The sequence below is a fragment of the Sorex fumeus genome, unplaced genomic scaffold (genome assembly GCF_029834395.1).
Source record: "Sorex fumeus unplaced genomic scaffold, SorFum_2.1 ptg000098l, whole genome shotgun sequence".
Taxonomy (NCBI): Eukaryota; Metazoa; Chordata; class Mammalia; order Eulipotyphla; family Soricidae; genus Sorex; species Sorex fumeus.
The window spans coordinates 2154628-2170939 of NW_026606155.1; the positions used below are offsets into that span (position 1 = coordinate 2154628).

The 16312-nt window shown below is 41.2% G+C and overlaps 1 protein-coding gene across 13 annotated transcripts in view; it reads right to left on the reverse strand.

Moving 5' to 3' along the window:
• The window catches only part of UNC79 (unc-79 homolog, NALCN channel complex subunit), a 305414-nt gene that overhangs the window by 165304 nt on the left and 123798 nt on the right, over positions 1 to 16312 (reverse strand). For all 13 annotated transcript variants that reach the window (XM_056133512.1, XM_056133504.1, XM_056133510.1 and 10 more), the window contains 4 exons: positions 14044 to 14108; positions 8418 to 8506; positions 7735 to 7775; positions 4780 to 4808 (listed from right to left, as the gene is read on the reverse strand). In XM_056133512.1, the coding sequence (XP_055989487.1) occupies positions 4780 to 4808; positions 7735 to 7775; positions 8418 to 8506; positions 14044 to 14108 (224 nt within the window). The remainder of the gene's footprint in view (positions 1 to 4779; positions 4809 to 7734; positions 7776 to 8417; positions 8507 to 14043; positions 14109 to 16312) is intronic.

Here is a 16312-nt window from a genome sequence, read left to right on the forward strand (position 1 = left end):
AGGCAGCAGTGTGAGGGGCTGGGGGAACACCCCCAACTGTCACCACGAGCCTTGAGTTTTGTGGCCAGCCCACATCTGACATACCTGTGGCACAGCCCTGGGGGTGCCGGAAGTTGGGTGGCCCCAGGGTTGTTGCCAAAAACAGGTGTCTTGACCAGGTCTGATGCTCCCAGCTTAGCAATTCTGAGCGGGGTGGGGGTGGGGGTGGTTTGAGATGCCTCCCCGCTGAGATATTGGGGAGAGAGAAGGAAAAAGGAAAGTATAAAATCAAAACCCAGTAGCATGTGGATTTCCTCTGAGGAACAGCGGCTTTAAAATAAGGCATGTCCCCCTTCCAATTCTGGATACTGGTGTTGGCGAAATCTCATTGTCCAAACAGGATTCAGGGCAACAAATCAGAATAGGTAGTTTGAAAACCAATTAGGGGGAGAGAGTTGGGGCTACACCCAGACGATTCTCAGGGGCTCCTCTCTGGTTCTATGTGGGGGTCACTTCCAACAGTGCTCAGGCAACCAGGTGGGGACCAGGGATTGAACCGGGGTCACCAGAGTCAAGGCAAGAGCCTTAACCTCTGTACTATCTCTCCAGATCCTGTAAAACAGTATTTAAGCTTAAATTTTATATAGTCTTTTATATGTTTTATTACTAAGGTTTTTCTCTAAGGTTTTATTAAAATTGTTGTGTCTCTGCAGCTGAAACCAGTCTGGACTCCCAAAGATGGGGCTGTTTCCTCATTCACTCCTTCCTTTCTCTTCCATGTATAAAGTTACAGTCTGGATGCATTTTCCAGGTTTGACGCTTTCTCCTGGTCACTCGCCAAGCCAATATGGACCAAAATACCACACTTCTACTTTTTACTTCTCCTTTTGGGTCAAAATTTAGTCTTCCTTCCTCTGGGATTTCCCATTGTTGCATCAACGACAGTTTGTGGATATGAGATTAGTGAGTAGCTATTACAGGGGTTTACTGATAAGGTGATAAAGCTGAAGGCTTAGAGTTTCTCACCCTCAACACGCATGGCAAAATATTTACTTTCTCCTCCTCTCCCGATGCAGGTTGACAATCTCGTATAAATTAAATCCAACTGCAGATGCAACTCAGGATATCATTTCTCTGTACCCTTCCATTTGCCTTGAGACTAGATGAGCTGGTGGCTGTGTCAACCAACCAACAATGGCAGAAGTGGGGCTGACATGACTCCAAAGGTCAGGTTATATACGGGCATGCAGCTTCCACCTGTCTGCTGTCTGAGCTATTTGTCTAGAATTCTATTGTAGGCAAGCCAGAAGGAGTGGTAATGTGGGGGGGGGGTAACTAGTCAACCTAGTATTTAAATCACCCCACTGCAGTCCAGAAGTCTCTAGGTAATTCCACCTATCAGCTACTCAATTTTTCTAAATGAGGTCCCAGACATCATCAGCAGATGTACTCTAGATTAGGCTCTGTCCAAATCCCCGACTCACAGAATCTCGGAGACTAATGCAGTGGTGGTGGTTTTCTGATGATGTTTTGTGCGAGTTCCTGTGTAGTATCTGGATATGCTGCATGTAACAGTATCTAGGACACGAACTAAAAGCCCATCTGCTTGGTCAGCATGTCCCCATAACCTTAAATAGCAGCAATACCATAAAGAAAATACAATGCCCCAAAGTGGCCTCTAGTATTTGAATACCCACCCCCCTCCCCGACCACCACCGCAGTCGTTGTGGTCCCTAATGTCTTAATAAGCCACAGTCCCCTGCCCAGGAGAACTCAGCTATTGGTTTCTATATCAAAAGTGGACTAGAGAGATTGTCCTTAGATGCAGACTCGACTGGACATAATTTTCATTGGTTCACCCCAGTCATTCTGTTTCTCTGTTTTGATTTTTAAACATACATAAACAACTCCAAGTGTTCCATTAGGAGACTGAAACTGGAATAAATCAAGCTCTCTTTCTTCCTACAGTTTTTATACTATTATTATTTTAAGCCTACTGTTCAAATGCAGTAGAATTTTTTAAATGAGACATAAACTTCTCCCAAAGCAACTATGAACAATTAGGAGCTTAATGTACACTCTCAAAGTTAATGTGTGTGTGTGCTTTGAGATGGGGTGTAGGAACTGTTACTGGGAAATCAAATCAAGGCTCCTCACACACACAAATCATGTTCTCTGTCAGTTACACTCGGGCTCTCAAAATTAACGCTCTGATAAACTTTAAGGATAGAATTTTAAATATGCTAATTTGAAGTTTATTTCTAAAAATTAATTTGCCATACAAATGTATAAAAAATTATTTTTTTCTGAGTATCAAATGTGAGGCATACCACTAAAGTGAGGACATGCTGATTTAGAAAACCAAACTGTTCTTCATTCTAGACTTTCCAGCTTGTATAGGATCCTCAAGCTCAGGATATGAATAAAATTAAAAGTATGATGAATGACTGAAAGATTCCTTGCTAAAACTTCAGAAATATGTTAAGTGGTGAACCAGTTTAGAGTTTCAGCTAGTACTGGGATTCAAAATTTTCATTTGAAAATCAGACTGAAATGCCCAAAGTATAGAAAGAATTGTCTTTAAACAATCTTAGGTGTGGTTTTGGAGTTGCAGAACCTCCTACTGACACTCACTGGAAATCTACAGATTTTTGGAGGAAGATATTCTAGACGAAGTGTCACCAGTTTATTCTAAGGAAGATAGGCCCAATTCAACACAAGAGCTCCAAACTGTACATGCAGGAAGCTGATTGAATCACTTAGATAAAACACAGGTCATTTCTGACTGAAAAGCAAAGACGTCTCACTGAGCAGAACGAAGCACCTCAGACAAGAGAGAGTTAGGGAACTGCTCCTGGGAAGCAAATTCAGATTCTGATCCAGGGACAGCCACGACCCTGTTCAGGGCTGATGCTACTTCACTTGTCTGACTGGTCTGCTTGCTCCTTCCTCCTCCTGAGCAGAGCTCTACTGTAACCATTCTGTCCCTCTGTCACCATTGGGTGTTTGGTGTGCAGGAGGCGAACAACGTGTCAAGTTAACAGTTTTCAGGTCAAGAGAACTTGCACCACACAAGGGATTCTACTAGTGACCAGAGCACAAGCAGATCTCCAGACAACCAACTGCAAACCTGAAGCTATAAATGCTTAATACTGCTGCAAGGTGGGTGGCTGAGTATTTTTCATACAATCAGAGGGTAAATAATTACGTCTAGAGGGCAGATTATAGTAGACCAAATATGACTACAAAATTCTCACTGTTCCTACTATAGAGAGAAAGTGTTTCTGCCACTATCCGTAGAATCTGAACTGGACTTGGGATATGCTTTGACAAAGGGGGAAGCATTTTGACAAAAGTGCTGCTATGTGACTTCTGAGCTTCAGATTCTCAAAAGGCCTCGCAACCTCCTCCCACACACTCAATCCAGCTTAGCCTCCTTCACCTCAACCAATCCAGTCACCCAACTGAGTACCCACTATGGAAGTGGTACATCTGGGATCAGCCAGTCCCCAAATGATCACAAATATATTAAGTGAATCTAGAGGAACTTATCAAAACTCCATGCTCTTTGAGCATGGGCCATGTTACCATAGAACTGTGGTCAAATAAATGTCTGTGGTCCTTATGTGGTGATTGGTGGTTGAAGAAAGCGTTGAGAGGGTCACCAGATGTGTTCGTTCATGGCCAGTCTTAAAAAACATAAACATCTTATACATGATCTCATAGGCAGGTGGGAATGGGGCTGGTGAGAATCCAAGTATCTTAACCAAGTCCAAAGTCACTGCATTATACTATATTTTATTATATTATACTGTACTATGGGCTGGAGCGATAGCATAGCGGTAGGGCGTTCGCCTTACAAGCGGCCAACATGGCCGACCCGAGTTCGATTCCTCCGCCCGTCTCGGAGAGCCCGGCAAGCTACCGAGAGTATTCGATATGCCAGACACAGTAACAACAAAGTCTCCAATGGAGACGTTACTGGGCCCGCTCGAGCAAATCGACGATCAACGGGAGGGCCTTTTTTTTTTATACTGTACTATATTATATAACTTCCTCTATTTCTAGACCAAGACCTAAGTGGCTTAATAAAGCTGTCATCAGGGGTTGGAGAGACGGTACAACATGTAAAGCACTTATCTTGCACACAGTCAACCCAGGTTTGATTCCCTATATTCCACATGGTCCCCCAAACCTTGCCAGAAGTGATCCGTGAACACAAAGCAAGAAATAGGCCTTGAGTACAGCTGTTGGGGGTGTGTGCCCCCCAAAAAACATTGTCATTAAAATTAAAATGGCTAAAGGAAGTCTGAAGGAAGAATCTTTAACCAGAGAAATATTTAACTTAGAAATAAAAACTTTTACCGTCATAATTGGGTTGAGTATGATTCTGACACACATCTGTTAGGCTATTTGGACCCCACTTCAAATCAGTAAAAATGTTTCACATACAAGTGATATCTTTTACCAAGCTTAAGTGGCACAAATTGCACCGTCAATGAAACCTTGAATTTAAAACTCTATACAGAGCGACGTGTATGCTTTGATTTCAGATGACTTAATCAAACACTATGAATAAGATGGGCAAGCAAAAGCAGAAATGGAAATAGAGACCATTCATATGGAGCAATCTCACATGCTAAATTATTCCTGCCCCCCCCCACACACACAACCGTTCACAAATACAGTGATATGTACAAACTGGGAAACCAGGGTGCAGAAATGAGGCAGATGTCAATGAATGAATTTACATACAAACACAGCAAATCATGCCCCACCACACAGATGGTTTGCTCTTACCTTCTTCTGACATATAGCAGATATCTCGGCTGTAAGAGGAAGGCACACAAAACATCAACACAGAAAGAGCCCATTTTAAATCAGGACCACCATAAAAGGAAGTAAAACATAAGGTAGCAAGAGCATCTACAGAGGATTGAAACAGCTTTTCTCATTTGTTTCATTGACTGTCCTCTATTCGCACTGGCCTTGAGTTGCTTTAGGAAACATGAGCTAGGTCTCTTCCTCATCAGGCCGTAGTTGGGGGGGGGGGGGGGCTGTAGCTGATGAGGTTACACAAACACCTCCAAGCTGAAAAGGCTTCATCTCTACTCAAGAGGAATTCAACCAACTCAGACATGACTGAGAATTCAAATCGACATGACATCAAGGTCACCCTCCTCATTTCACAGAGAACACAAGTGCGGGCTGCTCTGTTTGCAAGATTTGTGCAGACTCAATGACAGTGGCAAACTCAGAGCTACCATCTATGGGTCCCTGTTTGGGGTTTTCATCCATGACACCGAGTTAATATGACAGAACAGAGCTTTGCCATGGAGATAATTGGCGACAGTGGCCCTGTAGCAAATCACTTACTAACTGGGATAATTTAGACTCGAGCTACCGATCAATTTCAATCCTTAACCTGTATGAAACCAGTTACTCAGTTATTTAAGAGAAAGCAATTTTCACAACCCAAGACTGACCCCTCGGAGTCCAAAGACTGTCTACCCTCCAGACTTGAGTTTTACACATGGAGAATTCTTTTGAGTGATCATGCCAATTATTTCCATGAAAATCAATGCTTGAAAATAATTTTTCCAAGAACATGTCAATATTTCCCCTGAAATAGTAAAATACTCAAAAAATAGACCAGACCACTATTCATAGTATAGACTTTGTTGTCATTTATTATAAAGATCCAGGCAGGGGAGATACCATAGCAATCAGGGGACACAAGTTTCGCATCAACTTGGACCCAAGTTTTAATTAGCACATGTCCCCACCCCCCATACCACTAAGCAGTACTTGGGAGACCCCAAACCCCCCAAACAGATCATAGGTAAATATCTCCCAAATCCTGTCTTATAAATTTATGGGTATCAAATTTTTTAAAAAGCTATAAACTCATTTTAAAAAAATCCTCATTTTGTATAATTAATGGGCTGGAGCAATAGCACAATGGGTTGGGTGTTTGCCTTGCATGCGGCTGACCCGGGTTCATTTCCTCCGTCTCTCTCAGAGAGCCTTGCAAGCTACCAAGAGTATCCCACCCGCATGGAAGAGCCTGGCAAGCTCCCTGAGGCGTATTCAATATGCCAAAAACAGTAACAACAGGTCTCACAATGGAGACATTACTGGTGCCCACTCGAGGAAATCGATGAACAATGGGAGGACAGTGCTATAGTGCTACATTATTATTAATGGTTGTTTGCTATCTCAGCACTGATCTCAATTTTGGATTAGTGTCACACCTCTAGACAAGTCCTGACAAGTTGCTATCAATTTTCTTCCAAAGACAAATAGCCCTTGGAGAAAATGAGCAAAATTCAGCAACCGAGCTCCACTGAAAATGTAGTTTAGAACCTGACAGGTCTGTCAGGGTTTCAAAAAAAGAGCAGTTTTAGTTCGGAATGCTGCAAGTTTATTGACAAGGTAGCCTAATTTTTCAACTTTACAATTTTATTATAGTTGGTGCTAGATGGCTACATTAGTGCCACAGTACATGGTGTTGATGTAAGTTACTGTACCCCACCAACAAGGCAGCCTGATTTACAGGAGACGTTCCTTAGATCTGTGCAAACCCAAATGTTACAGATACTCCTATGTACATTTTCCAAACGGCTCTCTGAAACTCCAGAGGCTGGTTTTATGGCTTATTTTTACAGAGAACTCCTCACCAAGTTTCTTTCTTTTTTCTTTCTTTTTTTAATTTTTGGGCCACCCCCAGGGGTGTTCAGGGACTTCTCCTGGCCCAGCAGCACTCAGGGGACAATATGGTGCCAGTTAATGAACCCAGGGATCTTGCATGCAAAACATACGCTCCAGCCCATGGAACAAGCTCCCCAAAGCCAATTAGGTTGAGTGGACCTAATCTTAACAGTTATAGGGTCCATGCAATATCACAGGTGAAGAGTGGATTTATCATCAAAAACCTGAAGTTGTTTTTAAAATGCACAGAATGTAGTTCACAGAAAGTTTTTGTGTTTCTTTTTAAATGCAGCCTTTCCTATTAATTCTTCTGTTATATACCTCTGAAATCCCACTGCAAGTCCCCCGAGGCACCTGAGCCATACTCGCTCAGCACCCAATGTTTTCTGCATTTTATCTCTCCTCTGCTTCCCTGGGGACTGTTCCTTCTCCTGACAGCCTCCAATTAGGTCGTTGAAATTCCTGCCTTCCGCTTCCGGAAAGAGAAACACTGGGCCACGCCAGCTCCCAGGGCCTGACTTCCAAACCCTCCCCACTCACTCGAAGGCTTCCGATTTTATCTCTCCATGGGTCAGATACACTTTATCCTCATTTCACCAATGAGGAGACTGAGTCTCAGCAATAAATGACTTTCCCTAAAAAAGGCCTAGTAGCAGCAAAAAAGAATTCCACTCTTTCCCCACTGATGTTCCTTCTTTCTTTTCAAACCTTGGCACTGCAACTCCCCACGGGCAACATCTGCCACATGGACAGAAAATCCTTGGAGGTTTTCCTAATCAGTCAGGCTTCAATCTTATTACAGATTCTGAATTTCAACATCAACGTTTAACTTTAATAATAAAGGAGGAGGAGGTATCATTGCTACCAAAAATGTGGGAATGTTACAAAAAAGACATTGACAAAATGCTTCGTATCCATGAATATTCATAAAATTTAATACTGTGGTAACAGTCTTTGTAACATAAAATAGGACCAACAGAGACAAATCAACCAAGCCATTAGTCATGATTACTCCTTATTCATCTGTTCTGAAGTAAACCATACCTTGCGGCAGAAGAACATCAATCAGCCATTCACTGTGGTCTCTACAAAGGAAGACAAAATTCATTTTTGAGCCTCTTTGCAATGTTATCCCTCCACATGAATGTTTATAAGCTGCACGCCATCACTAGGAGGCTTTTAATAAAAAGGATGTGTAATTGAAAGCACTATCATAATAAAATTTATAAATGTCTATTGCATCCCAGCTAAATCATAAATTATAGGCATTTCATCACATTCAGTTATCTTTAAATGATACTTTCCAGATGCTAATTAACCACCCAAAATACAGTACGATTTGTACAAAGCCGAGGGTCATTCTGTGAAACAAACAAGCAAATAGAACCCGTGTGAATTATACGTTCTGTTTGAAAGCCACTGTGATTTCCATTTTTTTTTCTCAGTGGCCTTTTTAACCAGGTCACTTGACAACCAGAGCTGCTTTATTAAGTGGAATTGCTTCCTCTCCACACGTGGGAGAGAAATATAACATTGCAGAGCTGAAATCTTTTCAAAGCAAGTTGACTGGAGGTTCAATATAGGACATGCTAACCTTCAGGGGGACAACAGGGGTGAGGGGCAAGTGGGGTAAAAATAGGTGACTACATGGAGACACTGCTCTATCTTCTCACGGGCACACCACACCCCTACATCTGTCCCCCTCCCCGCCCCCAGCACAGTCCTACCCCGCCATCCTCTGGCTGCATTCTTCACAGAGATAGAGAGGGGGTGGTTTATCTCCCAAAGCCACTGCCAGAGAAGGGTCAATGCACATCTGAAAAAGAGAAGGGACAGAATGAATGCTCCCGTTCTGGTCATCACCAGTGACACCACAAGCCCACCTATTTCAACAATCACAGGTTTTCTAAAGCAAGCTAGAATGAATACTCTCTTGGTCGTAAGAAGGATTCAACCTGCCTGTGTGTTCACGGGTCAGTCCTGGAAGTGCTTAATGATAACTAGGGATGAGAACTGGGATTGTATATAAATTAAGTACCTTAACCCCTTTACTATCTCTCTGACCCTTCCCAACTACTGAAACTCTTCAGAGTTTTAACTTAAATGGTAGGCTACTTTGATTAATTTCCCCCCTTCAAATTAGTTTTCAAGGAACACCTAAAAATGGCGGAATGAATTTCCAGAAGAATTTGTGTACTTGACATATTTACTATATAATGGGCTATTGCTCTTTTACTTCTTTAACTCATTACTTCTCAATTACTGGGTTATTTTCTTCTTCAAGTGCTGGAATAAATTAAAAATGACTTTGTTAAATCACAGAACTCACTTAAGTCTGCACAACGTACAGAATTTAGCTGTCATTTGAATGACACAGTAAGCTCTTAACAGTGGCAGGAGTTCTTTCAGTGGGGGTGAAATGTGACTAACGTGGTTTTTCATTTCTCTGCTTATTTTGCTAGTCAAGGAACAAATAGTGTCAAGAAATCCAACTTCATTCTGCAAAGATGGGAAAAAATGCCTCAGCTTCATTGGGTGTTCAAGTCACCTCGATGTCACTCAGATAATCATTTCTCCTCTAAAGTGGTAAACAGAGTCATCTCTCTTTATGAAAGGGGAAATCTATAACAAAACTAAAATTTCATACCATTACGAAAATGCTGGAGGTAGAGAATTTTGCAATCTGAAGGTAGACCTTATTCCAAATATTTGGCATGCTTTAATTTTCTCTCTCTGCAACCTGAATTCTAGATCAATTAGCCAGCACTTTCCTTGCTCTTTATTTTTTTTTCCTGTCACATGTGGCCTGAAGTTTGTTTAATCCTGCTGTGCTTTATTTAGTTTTGAATTGTTTATGTCTGGCTTTTCAATACCCATAGCAAAGATGAAGAGCATTAATTTCGCCATTTCATATAAACATAAAATTATATTTCAAGTACCTGAATGCTGTAAGTAAAATGAACAACAACATTCAAATGACACTAAATTCTGTACTTTGTACAGACTTAAGTTAGTTCCGTGATTTAATAAAGTCATTTTTAATTTATTCTAGCACTTGAGGAAATAAATAACCCAAGGAATAGCTCATTATATAGTTAATATGCCAAGTACACAAATTCTTCTGGAAGTTCATTCTACCATTTTCGGTGGGTTTTTTTTAAACTAATTTGAAGGGAGAATTTAACCAAAGTCGCCTATCATTTAAGTTAAAATTCTGAAGAGTTTCAATGATTGAATGATTCAATGAACCTCCAGCTACGAGCACATCTCTTTGATTCCACTATTCTTCCTGCATTAACATATGCCTCAGAGACCTGGACCCTACGAAAACAGGATGAGAACGCTATTCGGGTCTCTCAAAGAGGAATCGAAAGAACTATGCTTGGAATATCACGATTCACTCAAATGAGAGATAGAATCCGGAGTTCTGATCTTCGTCAACGCTCAAGAATCAGGGACGCTGTCTCATTTGCCAAGACATCAAAAATCAGATGGGCTGGACACGTAATGAGGTTTACAGACAACCGCTGGACTAGAGCCATTACTGATTGGATTCCACGGGACATCAAAAGATCACGTGGACGCCCACCTATAAGATGGTCAGACTTCTTCGTCAAGACCCTAAATGATCGGTTTGAGGCTCTGCATGTTCCTAGAACGAACAGATACCATTGGGCTACGCTAGCACGCAACCGGGATGAATGGAGACGTTACTGGCACCCGCTCGAATAAATCGATGAATAACGGGGATTAAGTGATTAAGTGATTAAGTGAAGTGATTCAATGATTGAGAAGGGCCAGAGAGATAGTAAAGGAGTTAAGGTGCTTGCCTTATATATTGTCCCAGTTCACATCCCTGGTTATCACTTAATCATTTCCAGGACTGATCCATGAACACAGAGCCAAGAGTAAGCCCTGAGCCCAGCTGGCTACAGATCAGCAACAGAAACCAACAACAACATCAATGGTGAGCAAAACAAGGGGTAGAATTCTCAATTTAATTACGCCATTAAAATATGTCAACTATATACCCCCTTTGATACCATAAACTACTCTTTCTTATGTTACACCAAGGAAGAGAAAATTTTCTACAAGTGATAACAGTAAATACGTTAAGCTACATGGACCCTTCATTCTCTCAATGGCAGCAGTGAAGAACAATACAGAAGCAAATAAATATAGCTATGTTCTAATAAAACTTTATTTACAGAAGCAGACACAGAGACCAGGTTTGGCTGGAGGCCACAGTAAGCTGTCTCCTATGTTGGATAATGAGCTGGGCTGAAAAACATTTTATAAAGTGATTTTCAAATAAAGCCAAGTTAGGGGCCAGAGCAATAGTACAGCGGAAGGCATTTGCCTGGCACATAGCTGACCCAGGATCGATCTCCAGCATCCCATAGGGTCTCCTAAGCACCGCCAGGAGTCATTCCTGTGCGCAGAGCCAGAAGTAACCCCTGAGCATCACTGGGTGTGACCCAAAAAGATAAAAATAAAATAAAACCAAGTTAAAACCAAGAGCAGAGTACAATGAAATGAATGACCAACTAATATGGACTCTTATTTGTTACAATATACTGAAAATAAAGTTATGATTTGGGAATTAAACCAAGATAAGCTGCATGCAAGGCAAGTGTTTTAACCCTGATACTAACTCCCTGCCCCTATTAGTGTGATTTTAAAATAAATCATGATATACAACTATATAATTTTTTTCATTTTCAGTTAATATTATTATTAAGCATCTTGATGCTGGATGCCCTTGCTTGCCGATCACATCAACAAGCATTTACAGAGTGTTCAGCTGTAAAGAAAGAGCAAAGCTGACCCAGATTGACCATGGTGTAAAACGGAGAAAGCAAGTAATGCTAATAAGAATGTAACCTTTTTTTTTTGAAGAAAGATCTTTATTGATTGATTGATTGATTGATTTAGTGTCGCACCCAGTGATGCACAGGGGTTAATCCTGGCTCTGCACTCAGGAGTTACTCCTGGCTGTGCTCAGGGGATCATAATATGGGATGCTGGGACTCGAACCCTGGTCGGCCGCGTGCAAGGCATACGCCCTACCTGCTGTGCTATCTCTCCAGCCCCAGAATGTAATCTTTTTAAGAAGTGCAAAGTAAAATGAGAAAAGGGAGCTCTTCTGGAAATCGAAAGGGGTTCATGTTAGGAGTTCAAAAAGTAAAATTGTGGGGCTGATTAAAATGTTTTGGAACAAGACAGAATTATCGATTGCACAGTATTCTCATAGTGCTACAAGTCACTCAAATGTTTAATATGGTCAATTTCATGCAATGTGAATTTCACTTCAATTTAATTTAAAACAAAAAAAAAAGCAATAGGATGACTTAGCCCATCCTGGAACACTGGCTTACGGAAAAGTAAAGCCAGCCCAGGGGCATGGACTGGGCTGTCTGCCTAGAAAAGGAGAAAAGCTAATTCATGATAATTTCTGTGAGTAAGGGATCAGAATGCATTACTAATCAGGAAGATAGAGGACTCCTGAGAATGTGATCTGACATGAAACCAAGGAGGAAATTACTGGCAAAATAAAAAAAGAAAATTAAAAAAAAAAAAGACTACAGGACCCCTTTGGGGAGTCAGAGGAGAGTACAGCATTTAGGTCTCATCCCCAGCACCCCATGGTGCAGGATTAATACTGGGTGCAGCCCAAACGGTCCACGGGCACCTCTAAGGTAGCACTCACTGGTGGTCTTTTGCACCAGAGGACCTGAGCTGCGTGCACCCCATTCTCTGGCCCTAGCATTGAACCACCAACCAAGTTGGCCAATGATGGGTCAGTGGACATCTTGAGCACCACTTAGCAAGCACCTTACCCCCACCTCAAAAAAAAAAACAGGAAAATAAAGATGTCCCTGAAGAGGCAGCTATGACTGGGCCAGAAGAAGGTGGGTTGGCTACAAGAACAAAAGGAAGAGGTAACAGGTCAGTCTCAGTCTGTTGGAAAGAACCAGGCTGAACTCCATAAACGCTATATGAAGTCACATGTATTTAGCTTCAAATGACCTCACACCAGATGAAGTCCTTTGAACTCCAAACCTCCGTAGAAGTTCAGAGGAATGTCCCCAGAGTAGAATGGGAGAGGCCTTCATGGCCACTGGCGGGTGACACTTTCCAATACAAATTCATTCCATTGGCCTTCATAAAAGCAGAGATTGAGCAGAAATATGTTAGGATGATCTCTGCTAATAAGCTAGCTTGGCAGGAGCCATATTATCTTCTACCATTTTGGGTAGGTGAAACACATTTTTAAAATTCTATCTGTAATTTTTTTTTGTTTCACTTACATTTCTTATATTTCATGTTGACCCTCCTACTTGGCTTCTACACAATGGAAGCATTAACTTTCTATTCTTTGAATATCTTTACCTATCAAACAAGGGAGATAAACATCCAATTCACCAGGCTCTAAACAGTATATGTGGTGGACTCAAATCAGTTGACCTAACACCTACTAAAAACTAACCAAATCCAGTCACTGCCTGGCCAGTCAAGTGTTTCACATACTTACAAGCATGTCAACAATCATTTTGTCAAAATGTGTTTATTTTTCTTAACATTCAACATCAAGGGCCAGAAAGATAGTACGGGGGTAAGGTGCTTGCCTTGCATGCAGCTGGTCCCCGTTCAATCCCTGGCACTCCATAAGGTCCCTTGAGCAAAGCTGGGTGTAACTCCTGAGCACAGAACTAAGAGACTAGCCCTAAGCATCACTGAGTGTGGCCCAAACACCCCTCCCAAAGAAAGAGCATTCACCATCAAAGATTCAGGACTCTAACAGATCAGAAGCAAATTGATGCGTCAGAAAAAAAAAAAGAATGAGAAAGAGAGTTAATGCTTCTGTCTCTATCATCTTAGGAACTGACTTGACCTCCTCAAACTACAGCAATAATGTCACTTTCCATCTGGTTGTGTTCCAGCCACCTCAGTCATTTCAGCCTACAAATATCTACAATGTGAGCAGACACCACTTTCTCTGTTTTTGACCTGCTTCTCTAGAACCCACAATCACACACCAGTCACTGAGATTCTGGTACACATGTGAAATGAGCAGCAGCCACACTTCCCTGAATTGGATGCTCAGAGATGGCAGTTGAAGATTGTGGTGCTGTTTTGCTGGGATTACTATGACCATTTGTACCACGTCTGCCAGAGCTCATCTATGAATTCATAGGCCGACCTGCAGACACCACCCTCTACTTCTCTGTCTAGACCCCATCTGCCAGAACATGGAGGTGGTGGAGGTGACTCCAGAGCACCCGGCAACTTGCTTCTGATCCTCTGAGCACTGGCAAAGCAATTTGGCACAAGGTTTAATCACACGGTTACCTTCACAGCTGGTTTGTTAATTGCATTGTGGCATTCAATGTGCTGGCAGTGGATGGGATTCCAAGCTGGAAAAGCAAAACACGCAACTGGTGAGTACCTCTCACTGAAATGATCGGTCTCCAAATTAAAGACATTTATATATTTCAATAAGTTTTTTTTTCTTTTATAGGACCATTATCAGAAGGCTTCCTGAAAGAATCATTTCTTTTTTTTTTTTTTTTGCTTTTGGGTCGATTCCTCCGCCCCTCTCGGAGAGCCCGGCAAGCTACCGAGAGTATTCAATATGCCAGACACAGTAACAACAAAGTCTCCAATGGAGACGTTACTGGGCCCGCTCGAGCAAATCGACGATCAACGGGAGGGCCTTTACCTTTACCTTTACCTTGCTTTTTGGGTCACACCCAGCTATGCACAGGGGCTACTCCTGGTTCTGCACTCAGGAGTTACTCCTGGCGGTGCTCAGGGGACCATATGGGATGCTGGGAATCAAACCCGGGTTGGCCGCATGCAAGGCAAATGCCTTACTCGCTGTGCTATCTCTCCAGCCCAGAAATCATTTCTTTTTAACTTAAAAAATATTGAGCAAAGATTTCCAACTCCATTTTTCCATGGAGAGAGACAAACTAAAAGGAAGCGGAATGCATAGTACCATACCATTACCGTACCATTACCTCCCAAGGATATATCATTAATAGGCTTTCGGTGTTTACAGTTATGGTTTCGCTTAATCCTCCTACCAATACTGTAGGACAGGAATGACAGATTATTAACTTCATTTCACAAGAGGAAGTTAAAAGCTGAAGAGGTTACATAAGTTGCTAGAGTCACAAAGTTAGGACATATGACCAATTGGGACAACAAGGTTATCCTTTGATCCTATGTTGATTCACCATAGCACATAAGATGCTGGACACCCTACATTTTTTGGCAACAGGAAGTGTTTCAAGCTGACAGTATCTGAAATTAATGTTAAGGAGCTGCCACCATTCCATTTCCAAACCCATCCCCATAAAATGCCAAGAATAGAAATATAAGTTTTTGTTTGTTTGTTTGTTTGTTTTATTATCTTTTTTGTTAAAAAAATTTTTTAATAGTGAGACATCATGAGGTACACTTGCAGACTTACACATTTTTGTGCTTGGGTTTCAATTATATAATGATCAAATACCATTCCTCCACCAGTGCCCACTTCCCACCACCATGCATCCCAGTATCCCTCCCACCTTTTTGTCCAAAAGAAATGCATCTCTCTCACCATAAATCACAGTCTAAACCTTGCTAGCTTGATAAGACCCAAGAGCCAAATAATCTAAGACAGATCAGAAAAAGAGTCATAATAAGTCATACCATAATGCAGATATAACCCAAAACAGTTAAAAATGGTCCATGATCATAAAATAAAGTAGTAGGATTATAAGTTTTGAAAAAAGGACATTTTTCTAAATTGCCACATTCTAATCTTAAAGGTCCATGACTGACCTAACATCTAAGAACTTGCAGATGAAAGAGTACTAATTACTGTGGATCCAGTTACATAAAATATTTATTATTTATGATTTAGGCCTACCTAAGTTACACTTATGACATTTTACAAGATTTTTTTTACATTGGCGGATTCCAACTTTAGGTCATCAATGCTACTGTTAGAGCGCATCTAACATTATGTCAGATTTGGGATTTAGAAGAACATGTTCAACAAAACTAATGATCCTAGCTAAATATACAACAGGTCTAATTATTGAAAAAGAACCAGTAAGAATATTTTGTATTAAACTACAATTTTAATACATAATGCCTATTGACTGGAATTTTAGAGAACATTAAGGAAAAAAGAATAAATAAGAAGGAATTTTTGAGGTAAGACATGGGCACACAGGGGTCAGGACCTCAGTTATAATGGTGATGTAAGAGAATGGTTTAGCAATATATCCAAAACACATGCTCAACAACACTAAAAACATGAGATCCAAGCTGTAACCACCAGAAGTTTATAATGTGCTTGTCAAGGTGACAAGCAGGGAGGGTTGGGGGGCAGATGTGGGAATGGAATATAGGACACTGAGGCAGGAAAGTTGGTATCAGTGGTGGGACTGGTGTTAAAAAATTTATTATATGCCTAAAACTCAGCTGTCAATAACTCTGTAAATCACAGTTCTTTAATTAAATTCAAAAAATTTTTTAAAAAGAGAAGAACTTAAATAAAAGAATCAATTTGAATACAGGTATTCAACTAACTCTGAAATGCCTCCTATATATGGAAAAGTATATA